Raw genomic sequence first — 12,924 nt, 5'->3', positions numbered from 1 at the left:
ACATAATGTTACTACTTTTCATAGTCATGCTTCTTGGCTTATTTCTTCCCCTATCAAATACTCAATCATACAAAAGAAGTGTTTGTTAGTGAACTTGATGTGCTAGTTATATCTCTTATTAAGCTGTAAATTCTTCAAGGGCAGAGGAGGTGGCTCTGCACAAATCTAGCCCACTGCCTTGCCCACAATATTTAATCCAATTCAAGATAATTCAGTTAAAAACTCAAATGAATTCTTATGTTAGCCAGTACAGAATAGGAAGGAAAAAAAACCTCAAAATTTTAAATTAAAAACCTAAAAAATAAGTCTTATTTCTTGTAAACATAACTTTTAGAACATAAGAACTTGTGATGTTCCATTTCTCCAGTTATAATGCACAGTATATAGAAGTGTAGTTTATTTCTTAGTAACAACATATATTATTTTAAATATTATTAACAATCAAGGTAAAATAATACCAGTTGCTCTGAGAACATAAACCTATGATGTACTTTGGGAATGTATACAACCACATATTAATACAAAATTAATTAATTTAAAATTATTAACATGTTCCTTGAAGTAACTTCATTTCACATATATGGGGTCCAGCCAAGGTACATTTGGCATAGTAAGTTTTCATCAGTAGCTTCTTGTATAAGGTAATGCACATGTCCTTCAATAGATAATGGCAGTCCTGTTACTCTATTTCTGGTCTTGATTACACCTTGTAGTCGTTGGTCAATGTCAAGAACATGGGTCTTGGCCTAAAAAGAAGAAATTGAAAGTTGTAAGGACTAATGATTTGATGACATGTGGATGCTGATCACCTGGAATTATTGCCTTTCCTTTACTTAACAAATGACATTATTTTACTGAACATTATCCCCCCCCCTTTAATAAAGAGGAGAAATTAAGCAAATATGATAACTTGAGATACTGATTTTGAATCTCAAATGTTGATCCTGTATGTATTGCTTGACATTTTCCTGGACTATGAAATACCAAGGAATTGCTTCTACATATCAATTCTAAAAAAAAATAATAATTAAAAAACCTATTTTGAAAGTGTTTAGAATTTAAATATCTGGATGAGTATTTTAATAACTAATACTCTTGATACCTAACATTTAGATTGTTAGTGTGTGCTAATGACCACTCTGTGAGCTCTTTGAAATTGTACAATTTCTCTCATTTAAGAGAACATTAAAAATAGCAAAAATAAGAATATTAGAAAAATAATTCTCAATCCACTGTCACTTATTAAAAAAAACTATCTGCAAATTTTGAGGCTTTAACTAGTATTACTAAGAAGTGAATTTCTATACCTTAAAGTTCAGTAATTGCAGTTTAGGCAATTTGGGTACTAGCTTTTCCCATTATACATCTATACATCAGAATTTAATTGTCTATGGTTAAATAGGTATCTTGAACTCTGTTTCTTATAGAATGATAACAATGTTAACATTAGTAATGACTGGGAAAAAAACTTATGGCATTGTTATATTAGAGAACTAGGTTTCAGAGTATTCAATGATCAGTCATCAATATTATTTTCAATCAGTTCTCACTTGCAGAAACACACAGTGCATATAAAATCGTATGTTCTTCTAACCTTTTCATTGACAACTTCCCCAGTTTCATTAAGTGATGCTTTGGAATGCCCTTTCACAGGTTTACTCCATTCCACAAGAGGATCATGTAGAAAAGTCTTCAGGACACTAAAATTGAAACAAATATTATGGTAACAAGACAGCATTATCTTTGTAGAACTAAAATTTCTCTAAAATTAACCCTATATGAAGAACAAGTGAAGAATGAGAAACTAATTGTCACAGGTGGTTTAATACTTTAGGGTTATTGTGTCCCAGTTTATTATCTGTTTAACTGATCTATCCATTGCTTAGAGTGGACTGATGAAGTTTCCAACCACATATGTATTTTCTCCAGTGTTTATATTAAGGTGGTAGTTAACTGTCTGATGTATTTTGGTATTCCATTGTTTGGCGAGCACATATCCATGAGTGTTATATCTTCTTTTTGTATTATTCTGTTAATCATTACATAGTGTCTATCCTTGTTATCTTTTTAAGATGAAAGTTTACATATCTTATATAAATGTTATTTCCTTCTTTTGGGTGACATTTGCTTCTAGAATTGTTTCCATTCCTTTTATTTCAGTCTACATTTATCTTTGGAACTTAGTTGTTATTTTTGTTTGTTTTTTACTGGCAGCACAACAGAAAGTTGGATTATGATTCCTAATTCAACTACATACTCTGTAATTTTATTACTGACTTCAATTCATTGACATTTATAATAATTACTGATAGATGAGTCTGCTACTGCCATTGTCTTTTTGTGTGTATGTGGTTGTTTTAATTGTTGATTTTTTTGTGATTTTTCATTTTGGTTTAAATACTGAGGCTCCTTTTAATATTTCTTGGGAGGAGAGATGGCTAGTAGTTGCAAACTTCCTAAGATTTTGCTTCTCTGAGAAGACCTTTATTTCTTTATTGTACTGGAAAAAGAACTTTGTTCATGGTCCCAAGTTTTCTCTTGGAGTATATTGACTATGTTGCTCCATTCCCTTGCCTAGTGTTTCTTCAGAGAAGTATGATGTTAGCTTAATAGGGGTTCCTTTATAGTTACCTGCTTTTTCCTCCCTGCCAGCTTCATTATATGTTCTTTGTCTTGGACTCTTGGCAGTTTTACTACTAGATGTCTTGCTGTAAATTTCCTATTTAGGTAGTTTTATGTTCTTTTAACTTAATGTATTTCTATCTTCATTGCCGTCCTCAAGTTTGGTAACTTTTCTTCCATTATTTCTTTAAACAATTTTTCAGTTCCCTTTTTCCTTTGCCTGGGATGCCTATTATTTGAATATTCCCCCCCCCTTTTTTTTTCAGATAATTCTCAAAGTATTGTATCATTTCCCCTTCTTTGTATCTTCTATTTTATTTCTATCCTCTTTTTCATGTTTGAAGTTACTGATTTGCTCTTCTCTTGGTTATTCTATTTTTTTGGGCTTTCTGCAGAATTTTTCAGTTCTTTGATCTTTCTACATACTGCAACTCCACTGTTTTTCTTGTTTAAGGTTTCAATTTTGACTTTCTGGTTGTGTTTCCCATAGCATTCATTTGCTTTTCTGAGTTTTCTTTGTATTGTTTCAACTTTAATTTTTTAACCATGTAAATTTTGAATTCTATGTCTTATCAACAAAAAGTTCTTTCATGTCTTTGTGGTTTGGTTCTGGAGTGTCATTTTCTTCCTTGTGGTATGTTGTTCCCCTAAGGCATGTATTTGTCTTTCTCACTATTGTTTGATTTGGGTTTGATCTGTTGCAATAAGGGGTTCTGTTGTGTTTGGATTTGTCCCTTACTATTCTAGGTATTTACTGGTTTGAGGTCTCAGCAGCTGGGACCTTTTGGGATCTGGGTGGTGGTAGGATATCCTTGGTTGCTCCTTTGGGTGCTTTTACAGTTGGTAGGCAGCTCACCCAGAGGCTGATGTAGGCCCTTTTCCAGAATTCGAGCAGTGGTGTATATTGGGATGGGGGTGTGACTGGCTGACTGGCTTCTGGAGTGCTCACCTGCAGGCTAGTCTGAATCAAGATTTTTTTGTGGCCCTCTTTCAAGAAAGGGTCATACCAGGGAAGAAGGCACAGCCATAGTCTTTGCTCAATTTGCTCCATGGGCAAAAATCATAATTTAGGGATGTAACCAAGGAATTTCCAGGTTCATCCCAGAATCCAAAATATTTTACTAAAAAAATTTAGATTTTACCATTAAGGTCTACACCACAGATTTTTTAAACCTTTATTAGCTACTCCAAATAATTAGTGTAAAGCTAAAAAATTAATAGGAAAGAACTTAAAATCATGTCTAATAAGAGTATAGCCTGTATACAACATTCTGCTCTTTAACATATAAGACCAAAACTGACTTTAGGGTTTCAAAGTCCACTAAGGAACTCTTTTGAACTTCCAAACTTTGCTAAATTCAAAACCATTAGAAAACAAAAGATCTCAAGCTATCCCTTTTACTTGTCCACTTTCTTTTGATGTCACACTGACTTTCACTCCCCCAAACTAGGGCTTGATCACAAATATGACTGAACAGAAAAGGGATTTACTATAGCCAGCCATAAGGGAAATTATCTGAGTTGTTTCTTTGTCATCAAAACAACCCTGAGGTTTTCTAACACTGTCAAAAATAGTTTTTATTTATCCTGACTAAAACTTGACAAGATATTTGAAAGATATCTTTTTTTTTTAAAGATTTATTTATTTTTGCACACAGAACTGGGTACAGGCCAGAGGCTCAGGGGTGGCGAGAGGCTTCACCAGAGACGGAGTGGGGAGCAGAACAGGCAGATCGACGAAGTACACTGCTGAGAGGAGCAGCAGGCGAGTCAGGAGAGGTCTGCCAAACCATGTGGTCACCTCCGGGGCAGGCGGGAATCGAACTCATGCGAAGTGGCTTTAGCTTCTTAGTGCTGTGCTTTAACCCGCTGCGCCACCAGGGAGGGCCTGAAAGATGTCTTCTTAATAACCTTGTGATAGGGCCTTCCCTGGTGGTGCAACGAGTTAAGGTGCAGCACTATAAAGCTAGCTATATCTGCTTCAGCATGAGTACAATCTCGTCCAGGGAGGTGACCCACATGATGTAGCAGACCTCTCCTGACCCATTCGCTGCTTCCTTCCACAGTGTAGTTTGTCAATCTGCCTGTTCAGTTCCCCACTCTGTCTCTGGTGAATCCTCTCACTGCCTCTGCACCTCTGGCCTGTGCTCCAGTTTTGCATGCATAAATAAATAAATTAAAAAAAAAAACAAATTAAAACAAAATAAAACAAACCTTGTGACAAACATTTTGGTTGAATTAAATAATGATTAAATCCAGCAATGATACCCAGAAGTACTGTCAAGAATAACTACATTTTTATGATCAGTAACTCACTGTTCTTTTCCTGCAACTAAAAATATACCATTCTGTAAAAGATAGATAAACTAAATTCAAACTGGTAACTGTCAGAGCAGTTCTCACAGAGTAGAATTTGACTGTTTCCTGAGTTGGACTCCTCTCTAATTATCTAATAAGCTCTTCTAACTATCACTGATATTTTTATTTCCATTAACAAGATCAATCTATACATGTATTTTATTTCTATACTCAAGCATGTATAATCCAAAAATGAACTAAGGGGAAAAAATCACCTAAATAGCATTAACAGGAGTAAAACAGTTAGGAACACACATTTTTTGGGGGAGTAAGGCACACAGTTTTAAAAAGTTAAATACAAAGCCTATAAACAATAAAAATTGTTGAAAGAATACATCCCATATTTATGGATTAGAAGATAATATTAAGAAGGCAACAGACTCTAAATTGATTTATAAATTCAATGCTATTCTTATCAAAAGGCTAACTTTTTGCAGAAGTTGACAAGATGATCTTAGAAATCTTATGGAAATGTAAAGAACCTAGTAGCCAAACACTTTTCAAAAAGAAGAAAAGAAAACTCACACCTCCTGATTTCCAAACTTAAGACAAACCAGAGTAATCAAGACAGTGTGTGGCTGGCATAAGATTAGACACAGAGAACAATGGAATAAAACTGAGAATCTAGAAACAAACACTAACTATATAGCCAACTGATTTTCAAAAAAAGTGCCAAGGCACTTAAATGGAACAAATAACATTTACATGTAAATTACATCAGGTATTGAAGCAACATGATTCAATATTTGTATGAATTACAGAATGATTGTCACCATAAATCTCAGTTAATTAACATTATCATACATTTGCAACTTTTTCTTGTGATGAGCATTTAAAAAAAAATCTGTTCTTTGTTACTTTCAAATACAGAATACAGTATCACTAACTCTAGTTAATGCTGCTTTTCTTAGATTCCACATGTAAGAGATTTGTACAGTGTTTGTCTTTTCTCTGTCAGACTTATTTTACTTAGCATAATGTCCTCAAGATACTTCCATATATATTATCTTAACTGGCAAGATTTCCTTTTGTATACAGCTGAATAATCTTTCATTGAATTATATAGCGCATTTTCTTCATCCATTCATCCATCTTTGAGTACTTTGGTTGTTTTTATTTCTTGGCTATTATTAATAATGCTGTGGTGAATTGTAAAGTACAGCTTAGTAAGGCTATTATTTAAAAATCTACTTCAATCAATACAAAATGGCTTCTATATAAAGAAAACATACTTAGAAACCAAAAACTGCTCTCAAGGTTAAACTACGTACAAAATACAGATGATTACCTCATTAAAGGCTCTCTCTGATCTCGCATCAACCTCATTGTAACTTCACAAGCCCTTCGAAAAAGACCTTCCGTTCCCATAGGACCCATTCCATTAACCATATTATGAGTCAGCCGAAATGGAACAATTTCTGGAACTTCAAAGGTTTCTCCCTTTAAAAAATGCATTTTATTAAAAAGTAACAATGTTAGAATTTTTAAGTCTTTATGTAAAAAATTTGGAGCTTTATGACTAAAAACTCTTTTAGCAAAGGTACCATCAAAATATTTATATTTTCTGCATTTTAAAAGACTTTTTACTTCAATTCAGAAAGCAAAGAGAAACAGCCAATTGTTGTATGCTCACATCCCTTAGACAGAAAACATAATGTAATAAATGAAGTCAGTTCATTTATTTTCTGTTATTCTTAACCTCTTTCCTAAGGTTTTTTCATAGTTCTAAATCAGTTTTCTTACATTCTTCTCTTATATCATATACCATTGGTTTATCTCATATGCTTACAAGTGGGTTTGTGACCTCTCTTGTTTTTTTTTTTATATAAAAGCACTAGAAGATAGCTTGAAGAAAGGGAACAAAAAACCCGCCAGTTAACTACTGTTCTGACTTCCAGGATAACACTGGAAATTTAGAGGGGACCTTAGAATCTAACTACTTTAATTTGTTCATAGGCTCCTTTCTGGACCAACAGAATCTCAATCTCTTTAGGATATTGTCTAGGTATTTGTATTTTTTAAAACTTTTAGATGATTCTGATACAGTACCAGCTTTGGAAACTCTCTTTAAACTAGACTCTTTAAAACAGAAATTCAGTAAAATGAACTAACATATGCCCATGTTCATTTACTAAGAAGTAAATAAGTCTGATATTCAGCCTTCAAATTCAGTATTAATTCTACAATATCATTCTTCTGAGATCCCCATTCTAGAATATAAGAGATATTGATCAAAATTAATCAACAGACTCTCAGTGTGATGACTCAATGTGACTATTTAGACAGAACAGTTGTAGAGAAAAGGAAATTGGGGAAAACATATAATTAAAACAGACTAAGCCAATCCCTTACCTTATTGAAGAGACAGTTGAAATCCACATGTACACATTCACCAGTCAAAGAATCAAAGAGAATGTTTTCACCATGACGGTCTCCAAGCCCCAGGATATACCCAACCATTGACATAACTGCTGTAGAACGGCAGTATGCTGATCTGCTACTGTACCTAAAAGAAGCACAATGTCTATCAAATATTCTTGTGCCATATAAAGCAACACAAAGCTAAAATAATATTTTAGATCTAGCCATAGCTATGTATTATATTACTGGTAACTTACCATGATGTAGGGTCAGGAAATGTTCTTAGAAACCACTCATGGAAAACTGGAGGATGCCTAGGCAGGAGAAATTCTCGGAATACTTTTAGTTTTTCAGACAAAGCTGCAGACTTTGGTAGCATACACTGGCGAAGTTCCTTTCCTGTCATATAAACTCCTGCAAGGTAGAGTGACTTAATCACTTAAGCCAGGTAAGAAAAGTTCAGTTTTATTCTTGATAAAACTGTATAGAGCTGTCCTGGTGGCGCAGTTGATTAAGAATGTAGCACTGCAAGTTAGCAGCAGCCGCTTTAGTGCCAGTTGGATCCCCAGCCCCGGAGGTGATACACATGGCTCAGCAGGCCTCTCCTGTCTTACACTCTGCTCCCCTCAACGGTGCACTTCGTCAATATGCCTGTTCTGCTCCCCACTCGGTCTCTGGTGAATCATCTCACCACCCTCACCCCCCCCACACACACACATAACTCTGGCCTGTACCCAGTTCTTGTATGTATAAATAAATAAATTTTTAAAAAAATACTGTATTCCTAACTAAAATTATCGTGATCACTCCTTTAATTAGTAAGTAGTATAGGTCCATAATGAATCACTGCTAAGACAATGACAATGGTACTCTCAGATAATTTATTCTGTATGAAGGTTAGCCTATAAAATTCAGAGTGTATCTTATTTATACACAAATGCAAATCATCTGGGGAAACAGAAGAACTTTTCCTTCAGATATATTTGTGAGCTTATTAGATGGCTGATATGACTCTAGATTATAAAATGCCTTTTAAACTCATTTTGGTTTAGTATTTTTTATATCCAAAGGTTTAGTGAAAAGCTTCAATGATGAGGTTTTTAGCCTCAAATATTGTACAGATCAACAAGATGGTAAACATTTCTTTTTAATCCAACAGTACAACCTGAAACTTCTAAGAATATTCATGTTTCTAAATAAAATAATCAACAACAAATTCCTCAAAATCAGATTTAAATGTTTAAATTTTACCTTTGTAGCTATTAGCAACAGAAATTTAGATAAATTATTTAACCTCTTTGGCATTACTCCTAAAATAGATAATTAGATTTGTTAATAATAATTAATAAAATAATATATATATTTTAGCATAAATACTTATAACTTAGTAATCTATCAGTATTGTTATGAGAGTTGAATTGTATTTCTCAAAAACAATGTTGAAGTCCTAATGCCTCTGTACCTGTAATGTGACCATATTTGAAAGTAGGATCTTTGTCCATAAAACAGGTTAAGCAGGGTAGGCCCTTAATAAAATATGGTTGGTGTCCTTATAGAAAAAACTAGAAACATATAGACTTGTGGAAAATACTACATGAGGAAGGAGAAAGAGTGATATCAAAGACTGCTGGTAATATAGGCGGCTAGGAGAAAGAAAGGCATGGAAACAGATTTTTTCTTAGAGCTTTCAAAGATATCACGGCCCAACTGACACTGTGATTTTGCATTCCAAGCCTCCAAAATTGTGAGAATAAATTTCTGTGGTTTGTGGTACATAGCTATAGCAGCCATAACAATGTATATACTTATTTTCTACTTCATTCTGAAAACCTAATATATTTATTTTAAAAGATTATATCATATGTATTTAAAAATTCTTTATTTTGAAATTATTTTACATTGTAAGTTCCCAAAAATTCTTTGGCTAGCTTTTTAAAATGTTTATATCTTTTATAACAATAGAACAAAACTTAGCCTAATTAGGAAATTAATATTATAACCAATCTTCAGATCCTACTGAAATTTCACCAGTTGTCCTTCTATTATACTTTTTTGGGCCAGGATCCAATATTTTATATAGTTGTCACATCTACTTAATAGGGAAATTTTCTCCCATCTGTGATATTTCTGTCTTTGTCTTTTACTACCTTCAATTTTGATAGCCCTGACTAGTTCTATTTTTTTCTCCACTGTAAAGTTAATATTTTTTCCTTTGTAATTAATGAATAGGGAAGGTAATTTTGAGGCTCTGTCAATAACCTGTTTCTCATCATACTTCCTATCGATGACAGCATCTATTAATAATCATTGCCTCCAACAATTTTTTATCATGACATTTGTTAACTGATTTTTCTATTATCATCATTTCTACATTTAGTCATTACAATTAAATTATAAGGGAAAACTGTTTCTACTTCTCTATTTAATCAAGTGTCTGTTTATATCAGTGTGGATTGGTGTCTACTTATTTTATTCCATGGGTTATAATTTAACACTATCATTATTTTGTTACACAAATTATTCCAGATTTATCCAGTGAGAGAGACTAACTCCAATCTAACATTTGGTTTCATTCAAGTCTTCCCTTTCCTTTTCTTTCTCTGACAGTTAAACAAGCTAGTGTTGATTACCAAGGGTATATTTCTTTGCTATAGTCTAGTATACACATAAAGTAGTTTCATTGCTGCTAATCAAGAACACTGTGAAAAAAGTTTGCATATACTTTTATGCAAGCTATCTCAAATCCTTTTGTGAAGATACTAAAGTATTAAAATACAAGGAAGAAAAGAAGATAGTTAAGTGCTACTGTATATAAAATTCATTTAACTTAGAAATCTCACTAAAAAAGTACAATGATATATTATAATGATATATTGATATGTATATTAGTAGTTATTATACCCATCTTGTACGTCTGTGTCATAAGAATTAATTTTAAGTACCTTTCTCCTTATATAGTTTGGTCAGAATAGGTCTCAAGCCAGCAGTGTTGTTAACCCACTCAATAATTCCACATTCATCATTCAGTGGAATGACTGCATATGTTCGGATATGAAGTTCTCTCCTACGGGATTCTGCATCTTTTCTTAAGCACTGTTAAAAAACAGAAACAAACTGAAAATTTCCAAATGCTGTGTCAATATATTTAAATACTCTTCATTTTATGGCAAAAGAGTATCACTGAATAACTTACTAACCAGACCAATTAAGATAAATTTATAAACTAAAGCTTGGCCAACTAGATAAAAACTCAGTGTTCAATATATGAACATAGTAGTGCCTACTTTATAGTGAATTGTTACCAATTTATCAAATATAATTTTATTGTTTTTAATGTTTTATTTTATTTATATACACAATAACTGGGGTGTAGACCAGAGGTGGAGGGCATGAGAGGATTCGCCAGAGATAGAGTGGGGAGTAGAACAGGTGGACTGAGTGAAATATACTGCAGAGGGGAACAGCAGACAAGATAGGAGAGATCTGTTGTGCCATGTGGGTAGTTCCCTGGCCAGGGATCAAACTGTAGCAGCTGCCTATAGCTTCACAGTGCTGACTTTTAACCCCTTGTGTCACCAGGGAGAGCCTCCAAATACAATTTTAAATAAAAAAATAATCCTTCAATTTGTATTGCCTTTGAAATGTGTTTTTGATGTGGCTTTAATTTTAAAATTAAATACTTTTGGTTAAGCTATTTAAAATATTTTTGTTAAACTAAGTATTAGTTTAAATTTAAATAATTTTGATTGAGCTAAACAGAACTATAAAATTGTGTTTAATCATCTGATGTGATTAATCAGCTACTATACCTTTTCTATGTTAAGGTCTAACTTTTCTTACTTAAAAGAGGAATTAGTGAAAAGTAATAGGGGAACTGTAAAGAGGACAAAAGCTTTACAGACAAATAATAAAGTTTTATCTTTCCATGGAATGGTTTAATTATTACCAGTGGAAAAAACAGATGCTATGTACGTACATGGGTATGGAATGATTCAAAATGCCTAAAACAATATATTCATAATATTCTTTAATAAGACTCCTTTATTATTTGAAATAGAAATCAAGCACTATAATAACCATCTTTAAATAGTATATTGATAAAAAGATTTGTTTTTAGAACTGAAACATGAAACACAAATAAACCTGATAGAAAAGGTACATTACAAACCACTTATATATTAAATAGAAAATACCTTCCTTATAAATATAACCTTACACAATTTTTGCGATATAATAATCTCATTTCTAAAACTGTAAGTGAAACCAGTAATTCTCCTTCTAGAGACATAACCAAAATACTGAAAGCAGGCACTCAAACAGATCTTTATATACCTATGTTCATAGCAGCATTATTCATAAAAGCCAAAAGACAGAAGCCACCCAGTGTCCACTGATGAATACATGTATAAAGAAAATGCTGCATTCACATACAGTGGTGTATTATTCAGCCTTATGAAGAAAAGAAATTCTGAAACATGCTATGAAATAGATAAACCTTAAAGAAATAATTCTAAGTGAAAACAGAAAGTAAAAAAGGCCAAATATATGTACTTATACAAGTTATTGCAAGTAATTAAATTCAAAGAAAGTAGAAAGTTAGGAATGGGAATAGGAACAGTTATTTTTAATGGAGTTTCAGTCTGATCAGACAAGAAAAGGTCTAAAGATGATGATGGTGATATTGCACAATAACATGAATGTACTTAATGCCAATGAACTGCTATGTATATTTTATACCAATGAAAAAATTAAGTAAAAATAAAAATAGCATATTTTATTCTCTTTTTAAAGAAAGATCTACTTGTATGTTGAAAAGCCCAAATTACATTGATGTTAATTATAGTAATTCTAAAATAAAAGTAAACTATCTGCAAACCTTATTGATCAAGGAATTAAATTCCATTAGCCTACAATCCTTTCTCAGGTCATCTTTTGGTTTACACATCATGATATAGAACTTTCCATCAGATCCTTTTAAAGAGATTTTCTTTGGTTTCTGAAGAGAAGCAAGAATTTCCACCTAAAAATGATGAGTTATATACAAGTTAAGGCCAATACTCTTTGTTTCAGTTTATATATTTATTATGTTAACAAACACAATAAAGAGAGTAATCTATTTTATTTATTAAATTTATTATTATTATTATTTTTAAAGATTTATTTATTTGTGCATACAGAACTGGGGTGCAGGCGGCAGACCCCGGCAGGGAGGAGGCAGGGGCCGGGCCCGGCGTGAGGCCGGGTGACAGAGGGGGCCACGGGCGAGAGAGAGGAGGCGCTGACCGCCCGGGGGTGGGACGTGGAGATGCAGTGGGGTCCAGGCCGGCGTCCCCCGCCTGTGAGCTCACGCAGGGCATCGCTGTCTGCCGACAGGACAGCCCGGGAACGTTTCTCTCCACTGGGTGAAGGGGTGCAGGGGTGAGGGGAGGGGCCTCCACTTTTAGTAAAGGAAAGGTGAGGTTACTTTTCAAAAGAGTTGGATGATTCGGGGTGAGGGTGCGTGTGCGGGTTGGGGCGTGTGGAGAAGACTGGGACAGCTGCCGTGGACGGCGGCCATCGCGAGCCAGCAGGGCCGTCCCGGGC

General features: G+C 33.7%; 1 protein-coding gene across 1 annotated transcript in view; it reads right to left on the bottom strand.

Annotated features, from left to right (window-relative positions):
• Positions 1-389: 389 nt before the first annotated feature.
• ATR (ATR serine/threonine kinase) overlaps positions 390-12,924 on the bottom strand; it is a 103,083-nt gene continuing 90,548 nt past the window's right edge. Inside the window, exons 40-46 of the mRNA XM_004682438.2 lie at positions 12,218-12,361; positions 10,284-10,434; positions 7,599-7,755; positions 7,333-7,486; positions 6,269-6,420; positions 1,595-1,700; positions 390-746 (exon numbers count right to left, since the gene is read on the bottom strand). Of these exons, the coding sequence (XP_004682495.1) occupies positions 573-746; positions 1,595-1,700; positions 6,269-6,420; positions 7,333-7,486; positions 7,599-7,755; positions 10,284-10,434; positions 12,218-12,361 (1,038 nt within the window). The 3' untranslated portion in view covers positions 390-572. The remainder of the gene's footprint in view (positions 747-1,594; positions 1,701-6,268; positions 6,421-7,332; positions 7,487-7,598; positions 7,756-10,283; positions 10,435-12,217; positions 12,362-12,924) is intronic.

Source organism: Condylura cristata, unplaced genomic scaffold, assembly GCF_000260355.1.
Source record: "Condylura cristata isolate star-nosed mole 26May11 unplaced genomic scaffold, ConCri1.0 scaffold00014, whole genome shotgun sequence".
NCBI lineage: Eukaryota > Metazoa > Chordata > Mammalia > Eulipotyphla > Talpidae > Condylura > Condylura cristata.
The sequence above is the reverse complement of the archived record's forward strand: the minus strand, read 5'-3'. Positions and strand labels throughout refer to the sequence as shown.